At 43.7% G+C, this 23758-nt stretch overlaps 1 protein-coding gene across 8 annotated transcripts in view; it reads left to right on the top strand.

Annotated features, from left to right (window-relative positions):
- The window catches only part of NIN (ninein), a 93334-nt gene that overhangs the window by 17197 nt on the left and 52379 nt on the right, over window positions 1-23758 (top strand). For 5 of the 8 annotated variants that reach the window (XM_037054272.1, XM_037054275.1, XM_037054277.1 and 2 more), the window contains 3 exons: window positions 3693-3774; window positions 14647-14736; window positions 16278-16450. In XM_037054272.1, coding sequence (XP_036910167.1) covers window positions 3693-3774; window positions 14647-14736; window positions 16278-16450 — 345 coding nt within the window. The remainder of the gene's footprint in view (window positions 1-3692; window positions 3775-14646; window positions 14737-16277; window positions 16451-23758) is intronic. The other 3 variants (XM_037054280.1, XM_037054273.1, XM_037054279.1) reach the window with 1 other exon arrangement.

Raw genomic sequence — 23758 nt, 5'->3', positions numbered from 1 at the left:
TGGTGAGTATTTTATAGACCCTTTTCTTCTAAAATATGGCCAATTTAATACATTATAAAACTGTAAGCTCTGCCTGTGAATGTGTCTTGGAGAACTCAGATGTTGCCAAACGTCCCTATTTTCCTCCCTGCTGGCCAGGTGGGATTTGCTCAGAGGCCCCCCCACCCCCCACCAGCTTGTTTTTGTCCCTCTCAGAACACACCAGATTCTACCTTGTAGTTACTAGTAAACTTCTTTCTTTTCTTCCCTTCTCCACCCTCCCACACCCTGGTGTCTAGGGTATATCTGGTAAGCCCCTTGAGGGCAGAGGTTATGTACGTCTTTTAAAAAAGATTTTATTTATTTATTTTTAGAGAGAAGGGAAAGGAAGGAGATAGAGAAGGAAAGAAACATCAATGTGTGGTTGCCTCTCACAAGCCCTGTACTGGAGACTGGCCTGCATGCCAAGCATGTGCCCTGACTGGGAATCGAACCAAGATCATCTGGTTCACAGGCCTGCGCTCAATCCACTGAGCTACGCCAGCCAGGGCTAGATTTTTCTTGATCATATGAATCTTTTTGGTCTATCACTTATTCTTCTGTAGGAGTAATATCCTCAGGATTTATTTAGCAGCACATGCGTCCTTGCCCCAACACTAAATAATCTCAGCCTGTTAGGTTTTTGAGGGCACGTGCCCTTTTTATGTAATTTATATAGTTTTTAAAAATAGTTTGTTCAAGTACAAAAAATTTGTACTTTGTTTGTGTTAGTTAGCAGATAGTCTCTCCTCCTCCCAATATGTCAATAGTTATTTCTTGGACTTGCCATGGAGCGCCCTGTCTTTTATTTACTGCTTCTAATCTGTGGCGGGTTGGGAAGCAACATAACGAAGTTTAAAATACATCAGGTCCAGTGAGAATGAAGCTTCTGAGTTGGCTCTATGGCATTTTCTATGAGAAGACCGTGTGGGCATCGTGACTCTGTCCCCAACTTTGGACGCCACTGGCGTGTTTCCCAACCAAGGCTGAGAGATAAGCGACCTTCATGTAAATGAGGGTGCTAATGTCCCAGAAGTTGGGGTGTTTGTGTGAGGCCTAAGTGTCCCTTAAAATATGGTATAATAAAGCCTTGGGAGATGATTAGAATTCACTTCCAGATTACAGCTATTTTTGCCATTTTTCAGAGGGAGTAAAACTGAGGTTCAGAGACCCCTGAGTGATTTCCATGGCTAACACTCACTGAACTGAACTGCTGGGACAGAATTCGGAAGGGCTCTTTCCAGTTACCACTATCGAAACTTCTGTCTTTCCAAGCCCCAGCAGAGACCCTGGAGACAACTTTAAAGAATTTTGAACGTCACAAGCAAACCCCACCTTTTTGAAACAGGAGCCTCTTTCGGTTCAATTCATAACTATGGCAACAAGAGACTTGGGTTTTATTCAGGCCAGCTCCATTAGTACCTTAAGACAGAAGGGGAAAAGGCAGAGGAGAAACCCAGTTGGAGGGCCCTAAACACAGCAGCCTGGATCGTTCTCCCCATGCTGGACGACTGCACAGACCTGGGGGCAAGGCAGGCTCTGGGCTTCCCTGCTGCCACCCCACACCCCCACTCCCCTACCTTGGTTACTCCCCTGGCCAGTTGCTTTGCTTGAGAATGTGGCCCTGTTTCTCTGTAAAAGTGGTGGAGACTATAGTCACCCCAGTTACTATACCTGTTAGTAGTGTTAACTTCCACTTGCCGAGTACCTAATAAGTCCCAGAAAGTTCTAAATGCTTGACCAAACTAATTTTATCCCTAACTCAGTGATCAGGGATATATTATAAATAACAAAAGACTTGCCATGCTCTTTGCACAGTACCTGCCCGATTCCCTGTGACTTCTCCTGAGAACTTGTGCTCCCTGGCAGCAGAGGTCTTTGTCACTCATTCTCTGCTGTCTCACCAGGGCCTAGGACAGTGCCTGGTGTATGGCAGCTGCTCAGTGTTTGATGAGTGAATCATAAATATTAGTTAGATATTTTAGATATGTTAGATATTCCCATTTTTACAGATAAGCAAACTGAACCTCTGATAGGTTTAGTAATTTAGCCAACTCACAGAAGGCAGTGAGTGGCCGAACCAGGGTCAGAACCAGAGCTTGTGGTCCTAACCTTTCTACTCCCCGCCCTCACCCACCACCCCCACCCCCTACTCCAGAGGGAGGCGTGATTCTGGCAGGAAGTGGTAAGTACCTGGCAGTGCCCCTGAGCAGGAGAGCCCTTGCGTAAGTGATGTCTGTGGAAGGACTGGCTGCCTGGGAAGAGGCGCTTGTCCCTGGGAACTGGAGCTGGGATGCCGCAGGGCCTGAAGCCCACCTCAGACTCTGGGACACAGCAGGGCCTGCCCCTCCTCCCTTCCCCAGGCTTCGCAGCCATTTGGCACCTGTGAAACCTAATTAGCAGAGCTTACAGTTTCTAGTCTTTTAACCCTTTCATTCATCGTGTGGCCCTGGCTCCCTTGACAGATTTCTGCTCTGGCTCTGTAGATTATGCTGATTGTTAGTGTGCACGATCTAAAGAAATATGCTTTTGGAATGTCATTCCAATTAAACACAACTAATGTGGTAGGGAAATCACATGTACTTTGGGAGAGTCTGGTAAATTACGAGTACATAAAATTTTATGACAGGAATCTCAGTGGATTCCTCTCCTTTCATTTGCATGGATAAGACAGTATATGATTTTTCTTCCATTGTTTAGATAACTATTGAGGTTTGTTGCTTTTCCCATTTTAATTTGAAATTGTTTTTTTATCTGTTACCTATATTTAAAACTTCTACATACTGTTTTGTAATGGTATCCAAAGAGACTCATAACAGCACAAATTACAGATTTACTTTGTGTTTACATATGGGCTTCTATGTAAATAGTTGCCCCATTATTGAGCCAGAATGATGGTGAGAAGAAATACCATCTCCCTCTTCTGCCCCGTGGTGAGATCACACAATGTACATTTTGGAAGAGCATACTCGGCCACGCAGAAAACCATTTTACCCCCTTAACCAAAGTGATAGCTCAATTCTCAGTATTTACTTAAGTAAAGCTCAAGTCCTTTCCTACTGCAGTCAAAGTAACTGTGGTTTTAAGAATTCAGGAAAATGCTTTCCAAGGTCCTTTTATCCTTTGTGTTTGCTATTGATTTCTGCTTGTTTTTAGAATCACAGAGGCCTTAGGGAAATAAATATTATGTATACCTGCCACAGGCAAGACTGTATTCAAGTCATCCTCAAAAGATGACTTCTTTCTGGAATATCTGAAGAGATGAGAGCATCTTTGGGGCATCATTACCAAGGGTCATTTACTTGGGAAGTTTTTTCTAGTATTTAAACCTAACATCTTTCTCTTCTGGTTTTGTTCAGGAAAATAAAAGGAGTTAAGAGTTCAAAACTCATCTTTGTGTTTATAAAGAAGGTTTTGCTGTATAGCTTTTCCCCCCAGGGTTGAATAAATATTAATATTGAGATTAGCATTTATGACACTGCTGTCAGAAATAATCAGTCCATTTGCCTTTAGTGCTTTGGAGAAATGAAGAAGAAAAGGGAACGGAAGCAGGTTGTGATGTACTTCAAGGCTCTCAGGATGCTAACAACTGATCTGGTACCTGGTGTATAGATGGGTTTGGTACCTTAAGACTGTGGAAAGTATTTTGAATTTATTTCAATTGCTTTTTGTAGGTGCATTTTGATCAATTTAAAGAAGCATTAATACTTATCTTGTCCAGAACTCTATCAAATGAAGAACACTTTCAAGAACCAGGTAAGGACACTAACTTGTCTTCTTTGCATTGCCCTTTCAAAGTTGTGCAGGGAAGAATTTGGGGACCTCGAAGCATGTCTCCGAAAGATTTGGGGCATCTGCGTTTCACAGATTAAGCAGTTATTTTCAGTGACTTGCCTTTTGATATTATCATAAAAGCCTTGCAGCTGTTGAACACTAAAATGAGACTTCCCGACGACAGCAGTGAGTTATGGGGAAATAATTGCATTGTTCCTAGGCGATATGTCAGATGCTGTGGCAGTAACTCATTCCTGGGATGAGCAGTGAAGCTAAACAATACTTATTCATCCTTGTTTCCTGTGTACATGGTGGGGTACGAATTGGGGGGTGGATTTTGCCTGAAAGAAGAATGGTGGCCAATCTAGAGATAATTTCGTGTAGTTCTAGTGACAGATACCCCCCCACTGTAGACCTGATTACGTTGTGTAACTGTTTATCTCCTTCCCTTAAGCGATAGTTCCTGGAGAACCATTTGATTCACTTTTGTATTTTCAGGGCTTGGTAGAACGCTTAACCCCTAGTAAGCATTCAAATGTTATGACTTTAATATACTTTATTGATTTTTTTTAAAAAGGGTGCCATAGATGATAAAACACATTATGTATCTCTAAGAAGAAAAAGTGTTACCAATTAGGGTTAAGTGCCACAGATGATATGCAGGACACGTCCCAGTTTCAGTGTTCAAATCAGGGTGCCGTTGTATCTTACAATGAATGCAATATAGTAAATATCTAAGGGGAAGTTTAAACAGTGTTAACCTTTGTATTAAATACAGTCCAGTTCTATCAGGTCGGGGATTGATCATAAAGGGGTGTGGGGGAATTTGGGGGTGATGAAACCATTTAATATCTCGACTGTCGTGGTAGTTACAGATTTCATGAATTTTTTCAACTCATAAAATTATGCACCAAAAGAATGACATTTACTCTGTATGAATTATACCTAGTAAACCCTACTTTTAAAAGAACATCAAAAATGTAGTCCAATGTTTGAAACTGGGGAGAAATCATTAACATTTTGTGGCCACAAGGAGCCATTCAGTGTGACCTATTTAGACAAAGCACAGATGGGAACTCATTTCGGATCCTCACTGGTGATCCAGTTCCTCACCGCTCCTTCCGAGGGGCTCCAGATTGGTGTCATATGCATGAACACTGGACTGAGTGTCCGCCTTTGTGCATATGGTGACCACCCCCAGGACGTTTATCCTTAACCTCTGTCTCTCCAGAGCCCTCTGGCAGCCCACAGGGAGCCTGGGAGGGAGGCTATTGCCTTTATTGCTGTCTCGAAGTCTTCCAAACTAACAGAAATTCTGTAGGTGACTGCTGCTGGAACATGACTTTTGTTCTTACGGGGTCTCACATTTTATTCATGTTTTTCTTTATTTAAGGTTGTCTGTCGTCTTAGTAACAGCAGTGCAGTATCTAGGGACCCAGACTAGACTTCTGGTGACGTCACTGCATTTTAGTTACTAAGAGCTTAGGTAATGTAAGCATGTGTTCCATGTCTCCTCTAGGCTGTGATGGGTGTTTGTGTGGGTTTGGGAGAGGCAGGTCTGCCCCTAGTCCACACGATCTTTTTGCTGCCCTTTGATTAAAACCTGCACAGTCCCCTGCGAGAAAACTGTCATAATAAATAGGCAGATTTATGGTGACCACAAACGTGAAGGACGCACCATAGAGTTGTACAGTGCTGGGACCGAGGTAATGGGATGAGGACACAGACAGTGGCTGGTTGAGCCTGGTGACAGCTAAGAAGTAGCATTTATGAGCCTGACTCCAGATGGTGACTTCAGAGTCCTGAGCCTCACTGCTGAGGCCATAACTTGGCCTAGTCTTCCAGGCCAACACACAGAAGGGATTTTTATAGTTTTGCTGTGCGCTCCATCCCCTGGGTGGGCTGAAGCGAACCTTTGTTGCAGACCTGCCCCACATGTGTGTGATGACGTAGCAGGGTACTTATGGGTAGCACTTCATCCAGCGTTTATGTCACTTCGCTGACGTTTGGTCTGGCAGGATAAAATCTAGGATTGAGCCGGTGCCTTCAGAGTGTTTTCTCTCACAGGAGGCAGTGAGTCAGCCCTTCCTCCCACATCGATGTTCCTGAGCATCTCTGCGTTTTCTGTCTTCACCTGCCTTCTCTGTCTGGCCCTTCCAGTCGAGTCTGGGATCATGCAGTTCTTTCTACTCAAACGTTCTCCCACCCACTCTCATATGTGATTCCACACCCCTAGGCTGACTGCCTGGCAAGAGAGAGAGAAAGAAGGGTCAGGACTCAAATGCAGTGTGTCGGAGAGGCCACCCAAATTCGCCCCTCCTTCCTCTTTAGGAAAGTAACTATTCCTTAAGTCATAGACCATATCATTATCGGGCTGGAGAGAATGCTGCCATTTTTTCCACAAGCATGTTCAGGCCTGAAGAGGGACATAGCTTAAATGAACTGTCACAGATAGTGACAGAGGAGGAGGCTGACGCTGTATTGCCAAGGAATGTGACTTCAGGAACCTCCAGTTTAAGGGTATTTGTCCTCAGATGGATGAGCTGGGAATAACCCAGCCCTCAGTCAGTGCAGCCTGGCCTGAGAGATTCTGACAAGTGGCCAGAGGCAGGGGAAAGGAGTGGGTAAGAGAGCAAGTTTCTCCTGAGCACTGGTGACAGGGAGGCCTGTGCCCTCAGTATTATGCGCCTGTTCAGTACTTTCTTCATCTTTCGCCTTAAGGGCTGTGCTATTTTTGTCTTGCCGTCTGAAATCAGTGGACCTACTAGACTTTGGAAGGTGACTGAAAGCAGGGGAGACCATAGTGGGTACAGAGTCGTGAATTGACATTTTATAACATCTAAGATTTATGTGCATTAAACATACCAGATGCTACCAGATCATGGTATAGAAAAAGCCTCCTTGATATGGTGGGAAGAGCCTGGAACCAGGAGTTATGAAATGTGGTGCCTGCCCTTCTAATTGGATGGCCTTATACGCCGTGGCCTCTGCGGTCTTGGTGGTCATCTTACATGTCAAAGTGGTTGTACTAAAAAATACTTAAAATTTGTTTTGCTCCAAGATTTCATTGTGTTGTCTTCTAATATCTAAATGACCTTGTCTAAGTTTATGAAACACCTTAGATTCTTGTTTCTGTAAAATTTTACCTAACATACATTGACACTGGAGCATTTTGTTTCCTAGGGAGAAATGCCCAGTACATGACACACTGTCGTGTAACCCTAATAAAAGGCAATTATATATAAATAATACACATACAAAGCTATAAATAGTATTTGAGAGGAGATGGAGTTAAGCCATTATTTCCATTGGCTTGGGTTCAGCTATTTATAACTTCTCTGAGGTAAAATTTCTTTTTATTTCTATCCTCACCCAAGGACATGGGTGAGGATAGGGGAAGGATAGGGAATCAATCAAAATGCTTATTGATCTTAGAGAGAGGGGGGAAGGGAGAAAGAGAGAGGGAGAGGAACACTGATGTGAGAGAAACATTAATCATTTGCTTGATACATGCCCGACTGGACACTGAACACACAACCTCGATATGTACCCTCACCAGGAATCGAACCCGTGACCTTTTGGTTTACAGGACTGGGCTCCAACCAACTTAGCCACACCAGCCAGGGCCATTTTCTCTGTTTTTAAAATTAGACGCAATGGACTAGATTACTTCCAGCCTATTTTTAACTCTGATATTTATGATTCTAAATCTTAGGAGAGAGTGTTTTCTTTAAAAAAGCAAAAATAACCACAACAATTCAAAAATACGATGAAAAATACTGAAATTCAGATAAGGGCAGAAAAATGGATTGTGAGTGTAGGGAGTTTTTTGTAAATTCCAAACTGATTAACACAGACAGTGGCATAACTCCCTCATATCTACATGTATGATTTAATTTTTAAATTATTTTCCTGGAATAAGGAAGGGACAACAACTTAGTTGTTAGTCATTTATTCAGTTTGCTAGTCCTTGGATTATAGGGTTTTTGTGATGGAGATGCTGGTGCAGGCTGTCAGCCCCATGGCACCAACTTGCTGTCTGGATCTTCTCCCCAGGGGCTTTCGGCCTCATCTGATGCATCTTGCATTAGGTTTGTTTGTAGTCAGTGTTAGCATAATGCAGTTAGCCCTTTCCCCCCTGATATGGTTAATGTGAAATATCTTCCCTTTGTTTATCTGGCAAGGGGAAAAAACGTGTATTTGGAAAAGCCAAATCATTAGAAAACTAAGACTAGGCATGGTTTTGGGGCCAGTGATTGGGTTTTGGGTTTTTTTTTTTATAGTAAATGTCCTTAATTCCAGATCCCACCTTAATTTTAATTATTTCCCTTATATTTTGAGGAAGCTGTGACTATAATACACAGATACCTTTCATTCACTCAGCTAATCTGCATCAAAGCAGGCCTGATGAACAGACATTGGACTTGATCCTGAATTGCAAAGATTGAAGATTTGTGTTTGCAACTCTGTTCAGAGGCCTTGAGCCAGGCCCTCCTACTTTTTAGGAGTTATTATCTACAGATGGCCTAACAGGCATGTTCTGCTGTCCTTTCTTTGGCTGAGTCAGATAAGGAAGCACTTAGTCTCCTGTTCCCTTGGTATCTAAGAGATGCTAACAATGAGGACTGGAACATTTCTCCACAAATTAAAAGCAAAATAAAACCCCTACCACCAACAGAGGAGGGTGTGGGGAGTCAGTTCATGAGGTCAGGGAGAACCGGAAACACTCATGCCCAGTGGTGGTCAGGTAAAGCAGTAGGCACCAAAAACTATACAAATGCCTTTGGCTAATCAATGCTACTCTCAGATTTTATACTACAGAAATAATTACAGATGTGCACAAAGATTTATGTATAATGATAGTCATTTAAAATAGTGAACAGCCCTGCCTGGTGTTGCTCAGTGGATTGAGTGCTGGCCTATGAACTAAAGGGTCACCAGTTCAATTCCCAGTCAGGGCACATGCCTGGGTTGCAGGCCAGGTCCCCGGTAGGGGGCACATGAGAGGCAACCACGCATTTGATGTTTCTCTCCCTCTTTCTCCTTTCCTTCCTCTCTAAAAATAAATAAAATAACAAAATTAGTGAATGAATATATCAAGCATAAATATTTGACAATGTATTTGTTAGGCAAATTATGAGGTATTTGTATAATCAAGGACTAAGCAGCTATTAAACTAAAAGTCAATCTTTAAAAAATATAAAAATATCTCATTGTGGTTTTAATTTGCATGTCTCTGATGGCTAGTGATGTTGAACATTTTTTTCATATGTCTGTGGGCCCTCTGTATGTCCTCCTTGGAGAAGTATCTATTCAGGTCCCTTGCCCATTTTTTAAATTGGATTGTTTATCTTACTGGTGTTGACTCATATAAGTTCTTTATATATTTGGGAAATTAAACCCTTATCCACTGTATTATTGGCAAGTGTGTTCCTAAAAATAGGAACACAATATATAATAGGTTCCCTTTTCATTTTGATGATGGTTTCTTTAGCTGTGCAGAAGCTTTTTACTTTGACGTAGTCTCATTTTCTTTTGTTTCCCTTGCTGTAGGAAATATATTGGCAAAAATATTGCTACATGTGATATCTGAAATTTTACTGCCTATGTTTTTCTCTAGGATTTTCGTGGTATTGCAACTTATATTTAAGTCTTTTATCCATTTTGAGTTTATTCTGGTGTATGGTATAAGTTGGTGGTCTAGTTTCATTTTTTTGCACATACTTGTCCAGATCTTCCAACATCATTTACTAAAGAGACTGTCTTTACTCTATTGTATGTTCCTGCTTCTTTTGTCAAATATTAATTGACCATAAAGGTGTGGGTTTATTTCTGGGCTTTCTGTTCTGTTCCATTGATCCATATTACCTCATGCCTGTCAAAATGACCATCATTAATAAATCAACAAACAAGTGCTGGTGAGGATGTCAAGAAAAGGGAACCCTGGTGTATTGTTGGTGGAAATGCAGACTGGTGCAGCCACTGTGGAAAACAAACAGTATGGAGCCTCCTCAAAAAATTAAAATGGAACTGCCTTTTGATCCAGCGATCCAGCTTCTGAGAAACTATTCTAAGAATCCTGAAACACCAATTCAAAAAATATGTACACCTTTATGTTAATAGCAGTATTATTTACAGTAGCCAAGATCTAGAAACAGCCTAATTACCCATCAGTAGATGAGTGGATAAAAAAGCTGTGCTACATTTACACAGTGGAATACTACACAGCCATAAAAAGAAGGAACTCCTACCTTTTGCAACAGCATAGATGGACCTGGGGGCTATTATGCTAAGTGAAATAAGTCAGTCAGTGGAAAGACAAATACCACATGATCTCACTTTTATGTGGAATCTAATGAACTAAAACAACCAAAATAGAATCAAAGGCATAGAGACGTGGAACAGACTAGCAGCTATATAAAAGAAAAGGGGGAAGGGAGGAACTGGTTGAAAGAAGGTGAAGGGATTAGTCAAAGGACATATATGCATGACCCATAGACATGGGCAATGGTGTGGGGATTGCCTGAAGGAGTCGGGGAGTGACTGGCTGGCTGGAGAAGGGCAAAGGGGAAAAAATTGGGATAGCTGTAACAGCATAAATAATAAAATATTCAAAAAGTTAAATAAGCCTACAACTTTAACCCCAAAATTCCACTTCTAGAAACATATTTAATAGATATACTAAAAATGTGAATGAAAAGATATATATAAAATAATTTTTAAAAATATAATCTGTAGGTATGTACAAAAATACTCATGTTATTTAAAATTAAATAGGGCTGGTGAGAATTTTGATAATGAAACAGTTTACTCAGGAGTTCTGCAGGTGTTGTAAGTTTATTTCACCCTCAGTGTATGAGAAGTTTTCCAGATGTGGGACAAACAATGATCCGTTTCTACAAGGAATCTTAGAGAATTGGTGTGTCCCTTTCACATCAGCCTGTTGCTGAGATAAAGGAAGAGAAAATGAGGGCAATAATGAGGTGGAGCCAGCTCTGGTTTCTGAGATGATGGACTGGATAACGTCACTATGCATTTGCTACTAATCTCACCCACTACAAAAAATGAGGTCAAACGAGGTTGGGGAAATTTGCTGTGAGATCGAGGGCTCTCAGGCTGTGCCTGACTTTCCTGCTCTGGGACCCCATGTGGGTGTCTCTCCCTGATCCCCGTCTCCTCCAGGAGAAGGCTGGAGAAATAATCACATCATCATTATCTACTCAAAGGAATTTTCTCTTGACCTATCTTCAACTGCTTTAGGGCTAAGATAGACCATGGAGTCAGACCAGTCACCCCTGGGGGTTGGTTGCCTCCTTGGCACCCTTGTGAGATGCTAACCTTCCCCTCTGAAGTTCCAAGCTACCCTCATTACCTTTGTGTCTGGAAGCAGCTATGTTCCAGCAAGATTCATCATTGAGACTGATAAGAGCTGATGTCCTTGCATCCAGGGAGGACCTGAAAGCTCTAATTGAACATGTGCATCAAGAGAGAGGAGTATTTGGGGAGCCCCGTGACCTAATCCCAGAAGCTGCTTCCTTGGACAGGCTGTGAGCACACAAGGGTGGGGTGATGGCCCTGCCTCCTGACAGCTGCCCAGGGAGGCCAGGAGCATGCTGGGAGGCAGAGGGAGTGGCGGGCCATTTCGGAAGGCTTTCCTGATACCTTTTTTATGTTGTTCATTCTCTCTTGGCCTCTCTTCTCCCCTGCCCTCCTTGGAACAGATCCACCTCACTTCTTTCTTCTTTCCACTGCTGCAACTCACCTCTACTGCCTCTTTCCTCCTTGCCCCTCCCCACATTCTTTCTTAAGTTCTGGTCCCCTCTCAGTCTGTCTCTCTGTCTTCCTCCATCTCTGGCTGTTTCTCTCTGTGTCAGTCTCTGTCAGTTTCTGTCTCAATTGCCCCTTTGATGCGTTCTCTTCCATTTTTCTCTGTAGAATCAGTCTGCACTCTCCCTGTGTATGAAATGCCTGTGTAATCGTGTGGCCACAGGAGGTGAAGAAGTGGGTGAGCAGCGAGTTGCACAAGTTCTCACTTGTTGCACAACTGCCTTTTCCCAGGGAAGCTTCTGGAGTGCTTGTCCTGAGGTTAGCTTGCACTTCATATTTGCTTTCTTATTTTGAGGTAGACTTCAGAATTCCTGTGAGCTTGGCAGAAATGTACTTTGGAGAGCCTCAGACTGGCCATACCCCATGCTGAGGTCCTCTGCAAGCAGGTGCAGTCCTGGGAGCCATGTCCCAGGCTGACTTGAACAGGACAGGAAGGGAAGCAGAGAGCAAGGCTCTCTGCATGAGCCATTCCAAAATAAGAATATCAGCACTGTAAAGGCAGGGCTGTCCTCTTCTTCTTGGAAATATCCTCAGGTCATTTTCAGGAACATGAAAATTGGATTAGAAAATGATAAAATATTCATCTTATCCCTCAATAGGTACAACATAGTGCTTTGCCCATTGCAGGTGCTCAATACATATGAGTTACGTGGTGCATCTCTGAGACTCCTCTTTAACTTCTCATATATGTGCTGTGGATGCTGCTTCATTCCAGGTCTTAAGCTTGTGTTTTTGCAAAGAGAGCATTGATTGAATACATAGTGTTTAGGCTTTCGAGTAACTATTTCAGCTTCCTCTTGGGTCCTGGTTGCTTTGCCTTTGGCTGCTCTGAAGCGGCACTCTGCATCACACTGTGGCTATGGGCGTGGGGGCTGGGGTGGGGGAGGAAGGATGCCAGGGAGAGATGGGGTGGGTATCAGCTGTTCTCCCTGCCCGCAGCTGGCCTAGCCCCCCGAGGGTCATTCTCACTGACATTGTATTTCCATTTTTCTTTTATATTATAAGTATAAGGCTTTGTGGTCCGAAGTCATGCATGTTTATGGTGGTTCATCCTGAGTCTGGAAAGTGAACATTATTATCACAGGTCTGGAGTTCCTCGTCTTGGGATAGATGAGAGAATGTGGGGCCTGCCCTGGCTGGCGTGGCTCAGCTGGTTGGTTGTCCTGCTGCGAAGTGAAAGGACGGCCACCAGTTTGGTCAGGACACATGCCTGGGTTTCAGGCCGTCAGGTCGCTGTGTGTGTGAAGGGAGGGCAGCCAGTCAGCGTTCCTCTCTCATATCAACTCCCTCTCTTTCTCCCTCCCTTCCCCTCTCTAAAATAGATGATAATAACTTTTTTTAAAGAATGTGGTGTCTGAGTACCCACATTTTGTTTAATTTCTAAGGTGAGAAGGAATGGTTTTTTTGTTTTGTTTTTTGTCTTTTGAACTGTAAGTAGATTTTTTTTTTCCTTTTTTGCCCACTTTCTCTGTAAAGACTGTCAATTGCTTCCATCTTATTCCAGCAGTCTTTAGGAAATTGAATCAAACCAAGTGTTTGGTTTATAGAATGAAGCCTAAGTCATCCAAACTAGGTCAGGTAGGACTACATCAAGTCACCTCACTTGGTAGATATGTCTCATAATAAGCCCTCCAGGGCGGAGTCCAAGACTCCGCTAGGCAGTCTGGGCCTGCCTGCTTTCCTTCAAAGCCCACTGTTATTTGTATATAGTGGTGACAAATAGGAGAAATGGAAAATGACCTAGAAACTTGACAATCCAGGCAGAATTATAAATACATGTTCAAGGAAATGAAATACTGAAAGCACCACACTCCTTTATGATTTTGTTTCACCGGCATTTCCCATTTTTCTGTGGAGCTCATGACTGGAGCAGCTACTTACACTTCTGTTAAAGGAAGCTATAGATGTAAATTATTCTATTTTTTAATAAGTCAAATGGCCCATAGATAAAACTGTTCCAGTAGGAAGCCCCGAACTATGTAAGTTACATCTGGATGTACTCAGACAGCCAATAAACTTTGCCCCAGGGCTTCAGTTTTACGAGTCTTCACTGGGCATGGTGAGGAAAGGGGTGAGGTGTTCTTTAATTTGGATGTGCAAGAGTGTCTTAAAATCCCTGCAGAGGCCTCTTGCCTGGTGGACTGCGGCCGTGGACTCCTAAAGGCCCGATGGAGCTTGATAAGGAAAATAATAGAGTTTCAGGTACTTAGCGCAGCGATGGGGGTTGGCGGTGTTCTCTCTGGACCTCCTTTCGCTGTCGTTTCCCTCCTTATCGTATGATGATGCTGAAGCTCTAAATAAGAGAGGGGCAGGTGAGAGAGAGTCTAAGTTGTGACTCTTTAATTGGTATGATCAGTCTGAGTCTTTACTGGCCACGTAGACAATTTGGGACATTCAGTATGAGGAAACCTTAATTCCCCATTTATCCTTTGTGTGTGCTAATATCTTTATCCCCAAAAGATTATACATTTTAGTAAGTTTCTCTGAAAATTGACTTTGTGATGTATGTGAAAAAAATTCTGTGAAAAAAATCTTACAGTTTGCTCAAAATTAGTTAACAATAATAAAATAAATTTTAAAAAATTTCAAGTTCCTGACAATGGAAGTATAAGTAAGTGAATAAATCAACTCAAACCCCACATAGTTGCTAGTGGTTCCCAACCTGGGGCGAAGGTAACAACCTTGCATTGCTTAGAAAAAGAACTATTTCCTGGCTACCAATGAGGAACCATTTCATCTGCAGGTGGGTTTTGGATTAATTACAGTGTTTTGTTTTGTTTTTAAGAAAAAAAACATGGTTGCTTTGTGCACACTGTTTTCCTCTGGGAGAAGTGCAGCGTGCATCCAGGGCTCCTTGCCATCTCCATCTCCAGGCTGTGACTGTGCTCACACCCTGGGAGAGTCCTGTGTTCCTCTCCCTCTTTCCTAAGCCCCCAACCGTCATGAATGGTGTATCTTGTCTGCCAGTACCATTTAAGAACATGTCATAAATTAAGGATGGTTCTGCATTGCCTCTTATCTGACTAGCATCTGTGGGTGTCAGCTGCCAACAAGTAGCTCGGGTGTCTGGGCCGATCCTGAATACTCACAAGCTGACACACTCTCTTCTGATAAAAGGTACCTTCAAATATGCATGTGACTTTCAATATAAATTTTGTATGCCTTAATACTTCCTGTAAGAGAATCACTCAACCTAATACAGTGACTTGGCTGGGACTTTTAAAAAAGCTGGCTATAAATATCGCTAGAAATTATAGAACAAGCATAAATACTTCACTCTGAGCTTTGCCGAGCATTTTCAGGATGCTTTTGACCACATCTGTGAAATTGGAGCTCATACTAAAGGACAGGCAATGTGGGGAAGGGACAAAGCTAGTCTAACAGGGTCACCCGTCCTTCCAGGGAAACTCCCAAGTAATGGCAAACCTCTGACATGGTTTCAGTAAGGATAAAGAAAAGGTTTTATTCTTTTAGTTCTTATCTAACCAACCATCTTCATTTTGCTGGTATGTGTACCAACATCATCTACAAATCTACATGCCCGAATTCAGACATATCGTGTTAGGGCTGTCGTGTTCAAACAGAACACAGGTTTACGTTCTCCAGAGAGACATGATGTCTGTCTCTCTGGAGATAAGAATGAAAGCATTGCCAGTCTTTGGTATGTAATGGGGTATTTTATTCTAATTCTGTGCAAAACCCCCCAACAAACCCTGCATCTAAGATGATATTTGCATGGAGTGAAGTATTTATATTATTGCTTTCAAGTGGTGCTTTGTAGAGAAAGGTTAGTTTGTAGTAGTGGTGGTGGCAGCGGTGGCAGCAGCAATAGTGGCAGTGGCGGTGGCGGCGACGGTGGCGGTGGTGAATGTTGAACCTGTGACATGGTATGTCAGAATGCTGGAGTCCCTCTTTAAAGTCAAGAGATGACTGTCTCCTTATACACAATTCTTTTTATTTTGTATGACACTGAAGCTCTTGAAGAAGAAAAAAAACATCATACACCATTTTTCTTAATGCAGTTTCGTGTTTGCTATTTAATTCCACAGCTTTAATTTTATAATGAGCTCTTGCTGCCAGGTTTCATATAAGCAATGAACTGTCATTGGTTGATTCAAACCCATGGTGTCAGTTTCTTTGTTCTGTCATCCTGCTTGACTGATAGACCAGAAGGTGGGATGGTTGACAGAGGAGCCACTGAGGTACGAGAGGGCTGTGTCCCAGACTCACTGGTGTGGATACTAACTTTACAGGGCTGATGCACGATTTTCCGAGACTTCCTCCAATGGGCCTCTTTGTTAGTATGATCGCTCCCTCTCCCTTTGCTGCAAAACACCAGCTTCATAAACAAAACCAGCACGACCCCTTCTCTGTCCTGGTCCTCATTCTGTACTTTCATGTCAGATCCCTCCCTGCCAGTTCTGTACCTCTCCCATCACATACAGAGCTAGACTCGGGTGTGGTGAAATCATTCCGAATTAGGAGCTATGCTCTGCATCTGACCTGGTGGCTCACATACACCCACGTCTACCCCAACTGGCAAATGGTGGTGGTTTATTTTGGGGCTGGTATAAGAGGCTGCATCTGGCGGCCGTGAGAATCAGCTAAAGGCTGAGATTGTCATGTAATGTGGCCCCAACTCTTGTCTCCTTGCCCAGACTGCCCGCTAGAGGCTCAGCCCAAATATGTTAGAGGTGGGAAGCGCTATGGGCGAAGGTCCTTGCCGGAGTTTCAAGAATCGGTGGAGGAGTTTGCAGAGGTGACAGTGATTGAGCCCCTAGAAGGAGAAGAAGCAAGGCCTTTACACATCCCGGCTGGTGACCGTGATGAGGTAAGGAGTGGGACAGGCGCATCGAGTGGGCAGCAGGTGTGGGTGTCCACGGATACCCTCATGGCTGCCCTGCGGAGACGGGAGGCCCGAGGGAGTGAATGGCTTTTCTCAGTTACCAACTCCTTGCTGATCTTATTACTTGCCTTTTGGATAAATGGGGCTGCGTTTTCTATTGTTCGAATATTTTCATCTCTTTCAGCTTTGGGAGAGTTGATGTTTTTGTGTGTGCTTTGTATTTGTACATTTTGGATTCAGTTATTTTCAGATTATCTGGTGTCTGCCACTTCTAACTTTCTTGGAAATAGAGCTCTCCTCCATGACCCTCTCAGTTTTAGTTGTGTAAAAAGCTAACTGACCCCAACCCCAAACGATAAAGCAGAATCCATGACAGGTAGGAAATGAAAGCAGTGTGTTTAGGGGCTTTGAGAGCTGGCATCTTATCTTTTGGGGGGGGGCAGCAGTTTTCAAATTTGGTTCTTGTCACAGCACTCGGCAGTTGCTACAGTTCTTCTCTCTGGTTCTGTCTGGCTCTCCAACAGTCAGATTCACCTGCTTCCCTCATCACCCTGCTTTTCATTTTGCACGTCGCCATAATGTACCAATAAAGGAGAAGCAGTAACATTTTCTTGATTCTTTCTTTGGGGCTCATTTACCAGCATGCCATTTATAGAACGTGATTGAAAATGCCATGCTGAGCAAGCTCTAAATATTTCTTACACACCCAGCTCAGTCTGGGGATACAAGCATTTCAGATACTAATATAAACTCAAAAAGAGGCAAAGTGCCTCAACTTTCTGAAAATAGTCTGTAGATAATAGGTTGGTTTGGGGCACATGTGTGTGCATGCATGCACTCATGTGTGCATGTGTGTGAATATTCAGCTCACTACAATTTGCTGGAAGCTTGCTCCAATCATGTCTCCAGCAATCAAACATCTAGTTTTCCAGAATACCCACAAGCCCAAAGGTAACAAAAGGGCCCAAGTACTGAGCAGAAATGCAACCAGCCACAATACTGCAATTTAGAAGACCCATGACTGGTCTGCCAATCAGAGGTCGCACCATTTTTAAAAAACAAGCAATACCTATTCTCACCCCAGAAGTGAAAAGGCAGGGTCAAAAAGGTGAGCCGAAAGAGAGGAGGAAAGGCAGCTAAAGAAGAGAGAGAGAAGCTGCAGGAAAGGTGTAAGAGTAGTGTGGGTGGGACGTGACAACTGAAAACAGAGAAGGCTGCGAGAAGCAAGAAGGAGAATGAGAAGCAAGAAGGAGAACGCTGCCTAGAACATCACAGCCCTGGGGCCAGGCCCTCCGAGGCGGGGGCTACTTCCTGTCTTGGTTTGGTTGGTTTCAGACCCTTTCGTGGGTCCCTGTGCGAATTTAGCGTGTTTCCCCCAATAAAGCATGTACATTCATATGCACAAAAATTTTACATAAACGTTTTCAGGGAGGCAAGTAATTTGCACACTTCAGTTATTGCAATGTTTGTAATATTTATCTTGCTGTCAGGAAGAGTATCGTTTTATTATATGAAGTCTGTTTAATAACCCTCAGTTGGTGCAGAATGTATCTGAGACATTTCTTCATGAAAAAAAAGTGGGTAAAATATGTCTCAACATTTTAGGAGGTTAGCTTTGGTTATTTCCAGAACGCTTTTAAGTCTGCTATCTTCCTTCTCCAGCTATGTTTAACACCCAAGGCATTATTATTTGGTGCTAAGAAATGAAATGATTCCTTAGTTTTTAATAAGATAGTTTCTGGTTACCACCTGGGAACACACAGAAAGTTCTTGGGGAGAGCTGATTTTGTTGCTGGCAGTATATTTCTTAAAGCCTTGTTTTATCTTACCTGCTGACTTCCAGTGAGATTTACTGTCTAAAAAATGAGACTCTGCCTTCATGTATCATTGAAGAGCAGAGGCCTGAGTGTGGGCAAAATCTCGCTACTTGCGTCTTAATAGAAGGGTATGCTGGGAGAATCTTTTCATCCCTGATGGACTCAAGCTTCTCTGACCTCTCCAGAACCGCTAAGGTGTGACCTTGTGATGCTAAACGCAGAAACATTTGTGTTCAGGTACCCACCGTGAACAGAACAGCTAATGGAGACCTGGAGGGTGTTGTTTCGCTCATTGTCTGCTCTCCTCCCCCCCCAGTACTTCTGCTGACTCACTCTGTTAGCCTGTTACATCCCACCCCAGAGAGCCTGCAGGGGTTCCGGGTAGCAGCTTCCACCCTGGCTTTTTAAATTGCCGAATGTGGACTCAAACCGAAGCTCATGTCTCTGCTTTCTTGTTTAAAAATGAAGTGATTTGTGAGCTGCACTGAGCCTGTCAGTTTTTAAATGGATTCATTACTCTAAAAAATGAATAGGTTCCCGTGACATGTTTGATATTCCTATTGGCAGTAAGGCCAGTCCCAGCTTTGTGAGGTAACCACGGTAGTAGGTCCCACTCACAGATGCATGCAGCCTGGTGGCATAGTTGCATCAGGGTGTCAGTCTTATTGCGCATTGTTGGGTCAACATAGCAGTCCTGTTTCCTGGCTGGTTTTCATAGGGGCCTCAATTCAACTGGCCAACAGAAATTCACGCTCTGGGCAGCTTGTGCTAGAAATGCCCTCATCCCCCTTCTACAAAAGCTGTTTAGCTCTCCCTAAACAGCTGGGGAATCTTTCCTGTTCTAGGGCAGCCTCTAAATGGGGACTCTGGAGAGGAAAAAATTCTCAGTGACTCAATCAATTCTCAATAAATGTGGGATTTATTTATTCTTAATTTATGAAGAGTTCAGAATCTGTCAGGAGTTCTCTATTGTACTGTTGACTTCTTTTTTCTCCCTTTTGGTTGCCTGAGGCCCTTTGGTCTCCTGCCCTTGGGTGTTAAGAATTTATTCTTTGGTTGTGTTTTTTATCAGTGGCTCATACATCTCAGCACCACTGGGCAGTATTGAAGGAGAAAGCAGGACTGGTCTCCCCTGGCGTGAATATTTCATAAGGAGCAGTCAGATGGAGAGCTGGAGACAGGTTTTCTTGGTTTTGATCACCGGTTTCCTTTGACTCCTGGATCTTGGCTCAGGGGCAAGTGGGACCTGAGCTTGCCTTTGGGCTACGGTTTCTCCTGCTCTCAGATATGCCTGGTTTTTCCTGGAGTGACGTGAGAGTTTTTTGATGAAGGCAAAAGGACCTGTAACTGTTGTCAGAAGTTAAATGGAGGGGAAGTCTAGCTGTTGTTACACATGAGGAGACAAATTTTAGCTGGCATGAATCAAATAATTATTTCATTTATCTGAGGACTTGGGTAGAGGTGGGCAAGGGGATAGAATGGTGTCACAAGCACCTATAAAAGCTGTCCTCACAGTGGCGTCCTTCCTTCTAGAAACTCGTCCTGGAGGGCTGTGGGAGCACACAGTCCTCTGCAGGGATAAAACAGTGACCTACCCCCCTTCTTTCTAGGGTTGTTCCACAGGAGGGGCATTGCTACTGATTGACAGTTCATCCTGAGGCTCCTGGGTTAGTGGTTCTGCATCATTCCTTGGAAGGTCTACTTCCGTACGTGTAACTAAACTTCTAGGTAATTCTCAGCAGTCATGCGTCTCTGCAGGCTACCTGTACCCCAACACTTTCCCTGCCACGCAGGAAAACATAGAAATGCAGAGACAAGTGAGGGTGATGCTGGTATAGACTACTTTCAAGCAGCCACACTTATTTTCAATCTAAGTCCCCTGCGAAGCTTCAGGCTTCATTAAAGCAGCGACTTGGAGCTCCTCTCCTGACTGTTAATGGGGCACCGGTGTGATCTGGTGTCGCCGGTGAGGGTCCACGTGGTTACTAGGGGGGGATAACATGGTTACTAGGGGGTGACGTGCTCCGCCACCAGGGCCTTTTCCCCCGAATAGATTATACCAGAATAAATCTTGTTACGAGGTGTTTTTATTAGATTCAACTTTTGTTTCAATCCACATATGTTAATGCCCTGATGCAAATTGTAAGCATTTTAATCATCTTCACCCTACCCGTCCCACGCACTTACCGCCACACCCCAGCTTTATTTAGGCCATTTGACTCTTTCCTGGTGGACCAGAAAATATCCAACCTAGCTACTAAGCATGCCTCCCCTGCCAAGTTCAGTTTACAAGCCCGGGAAGCCATTCCATGGGGAAGGACCATTGCTGTCTTGCTCAATTTTCAGCACAGAAAGGTGTATTCCAGAACTTCTCTGGAAACCCCGCAGCAGAACGTGCTAACTCACAAAGGACGGGCCGGTTCCCTGAAATGGGCATCCACCTTCCAACTTGGTGTGCGTCTCTGGCAAGTGGATCCCTCGGGAGTCTGACCTCTTGTTCTGGGTGGTATTGAAAGGAAAGTGGTGATTTTTTTTCTTTTCGTGGGATCATTTTCCCTTGAGGCAATTCAATTGGGCATTCTACTCTGAATTAATCCAGACTAACAAAGGGCACATTCTCGACTCCAACGTAAGGTGTGATTCGTGAGAAGGTTTTGGCTGTCGTCAGTCATTTTTGCTTCACTTCATGAAGAAACAGAAGTGAGTTGTTAGTTTCTAAAGAGTACATTCCCCCCTTTTATATGCGTATTTACTGTGGCTACTGAACGGACCTCGGATTTTATGCTCCTGTTTCTTCTAAGGCTAGGTGGAAAGGGGCGGAAAAAACACAGCCAGTTCTCAGTTCTGCTCGGTGTGACTCAGCCCTGGTAGGAAAGGTTGTCCGAGTAACACAGTTGGGGCAGGGCCACTTTGCTTTCTGCCCCCGTTGAAAACAGGGGACACCTTGTTCAGTGTTTTCCTCCACCGGGAATAAATCAGGTCTAGTAAGATTCTTATCAAGAGCAAAAGGGCTTGAACAATTATTTTTTCAACTGTAGACAATAATAGTGAAAGCCAGAGCCACGCAGTTTAAGTGAGGACCTGGGAGAAATGTTAAAGCCAGCTGCTCCGTTTGCCGGAGAATGGACATTGTCTCTGTGCCGGGACTGGTGGGTAGCAGGATGGGAGCTGGTGGGGGTTTAAAAACTTAAAAAAAAAAAAGAACAAACTGATTTTACTACCCTACATAAAAGTCAAACTTCTTCAAGAAGTGTGAAACTGACTTATATTCCCCTTATGCTCATTTTCATATATACATAACTTTGCAGTTAAATTTTATGAATTATTCATTTACATGGTATAGAGTAAATATTGAATTCTGGAGCAAACATCTTGAGAACTGTGAGAAGTTCTGCTAAGAGTTTTTGTAGTGGAAATGGACCTGTTTTCCAGGTCCATTCAACTTTTGTTTCAATCCACATATGTTAATGCCCTGATGCAAACTGTAAGCATTTTAATCATCTTCACCCCCCTTACATTTCCACCTGGCTGTTGACCTTGATGGTCTAGAAGCAGCTTCATTACTGTTGCCACTTATTTCCATCAAATGATGTGGCATCAGCAGGTTACATTTTATGAGTGGAATTCCAGTGTTTCCCTTTACATTTCTTAAGTCTGATCAGGTCATCTGGCTATTATTCTCAGAGAGGAAACACTCATCCAAGATGCAATTGCAGATCACTCGAAAGTGATACAAAAAAAGACCCTTCAAAGCTAATAGATGTCTTTCAAGCTTTGCTGTCCTGGAAAGACTTTCTGGCTTGATCCCAGGGGCAGTTCCCTTGGAGTCAGCCCCCACCCCTATCTCCTTCCAGGTCAACAATTTCTAGTATTTATTTTCTAAGTAGGAAATAATACAGACAACAGATCAAAAATTAACAGGGCAATTTTAACAATAACAGTAACGTTTTCCAATTATACGCTGTTATGTGTTTTCCAAGTGGAACAGCGGTATTCGCTATCCATCGAGAGCAACTCTGATGAGCTGGATACCGTCAGTGGGTGTATAGAAAAATTTTTTTCCTTTAAGGACTTAAAAATTCAGTGAACCAAAACCAGTCTCCAACCTTTGTCGGAGAGGTTTAAGGCTTAAGCTGTTTTAAAATGAGCATTTCTTCACATGCTGAAGGCTTTTTGGCAACACAACAGGATTCATCTAAATGTGTGCATGTGAATATCATGCAAATGTTGATTCTTGTTACCCCCAGCACTGATGTGTAACTTTTAATCGCCTTTTTTTAAATTGGGCTGACACTGGTTAATAGGGTCACGTAGGTTTGGACTGTACATGACTGTGATACACGATCTGTCTCAGGAACCGATTTGCATCCAGGTTACAACGGCTCCATAACTGAACAGCATGTGTCTGGGTTCAGGACAGACAGGATGGGAACGAGGCCCTCAGGTTCTCCACTGCTCACTTGGCCTTCGAAGCTGGGAGAGCAGGAAACAAACCAAAACCCCCGGAAGTGTGTCCCCGCAGAAACAGTAGGCAACCCTGTTGGGCACACTTAGTGTCCAGTACCTGGCCCAGAGTGTGGCTTTATAAATATTTAGGACTATTAGTTAAAAGCGCCATAGATGCTGTGTCTTTAAAAGTCCTACAGTTTCAATCATAAGCATTCTCCTACACCAATTTGGGTTTTGTTTTGTTTTTTTTCCAAGACTTCCTTTGCTTAGCTACTCTTGTAAAATGGACTGTGCAGTTCAGTTTGTTTAGGAAGCTTTGTTATTCTAGAAAATTTCCTTTCTCTTTTCTTTGGACTTGCTAGACTTTACCCTTTCAAAAACAAACAAACAAAAAACTTTGCTTAAAGCTGCTGAGATCAGCTCAGCAACCTGCTGGAAAAGAATAGCCCCGGGTGTGCCCCCATAATTATATTAATTAGCCATACATTCTGCAGGGCACAAGGTCTGCCCTGGAGCAGATGGTTGGTGGGGGCTGTGACTGGGCTATTGTGGGCAGGGGCTGCTCCAGGCCCACAGGCTGCAGATGCTGGCCCGGCCTCGGCGCTGGAAGCCAGGGATCCAAGAGGCTCCAGCCATCTGCTCTGCAGTCCAGCCAAGCAGGTGTCCCTCCAAAGAAAGCATTCCTGAAAGCGGTGCCGCCTGTGGGGCCCACGTGTGCAGGACACACACATCCAGCTGTAGAGAGCTGGCCACAGTGGCCAGCATGACACCGAGATGTACAGCCCCCAAAGCAGGTCGGGGGCTCCCTTTGTCTGCCTGCGGGGGTGGAGGCTGCCTTCTGTGGCAACCATTTTGGAGCCAGGCGACCTCTGACCCTCTCCCCTCTGCCTGCTCTCAGTGGGGCTGTTGGCCAGCACACTTGGCGTGGTAATGTGGAAGCATAGGGCCTGCCCGCTGTGGCTACCCTGGGGACACTGTCCACGTAGGGAGGGCCCCTGGGGAAGCCCTGCTCCTAAGCTGAATCAAA

This window comes from Sturnira hondurensis, unplaced genomic scaffold (genome assembly GCF_014824575.4).
Source record: "Sturnira hondurensis isolate 20B ecotype Veracruz unplaced genomic scaffold, ASM1482457v3 Scaffold0008196, whole genome shotgun sequence".
In the NCBI taxonomy this organism is placed as follows: domain Eukaryota; kingdom Metazoa; phylum Chordata; class Mammalia; order Chiroptera; family Phyllostomidae; genus Sturnira; species Sturnira hondurensis.
Note: the sequence above shows the minus strand (reverse complement) of the source record. Positions and strands in the feature narration are given on the sequence as shown.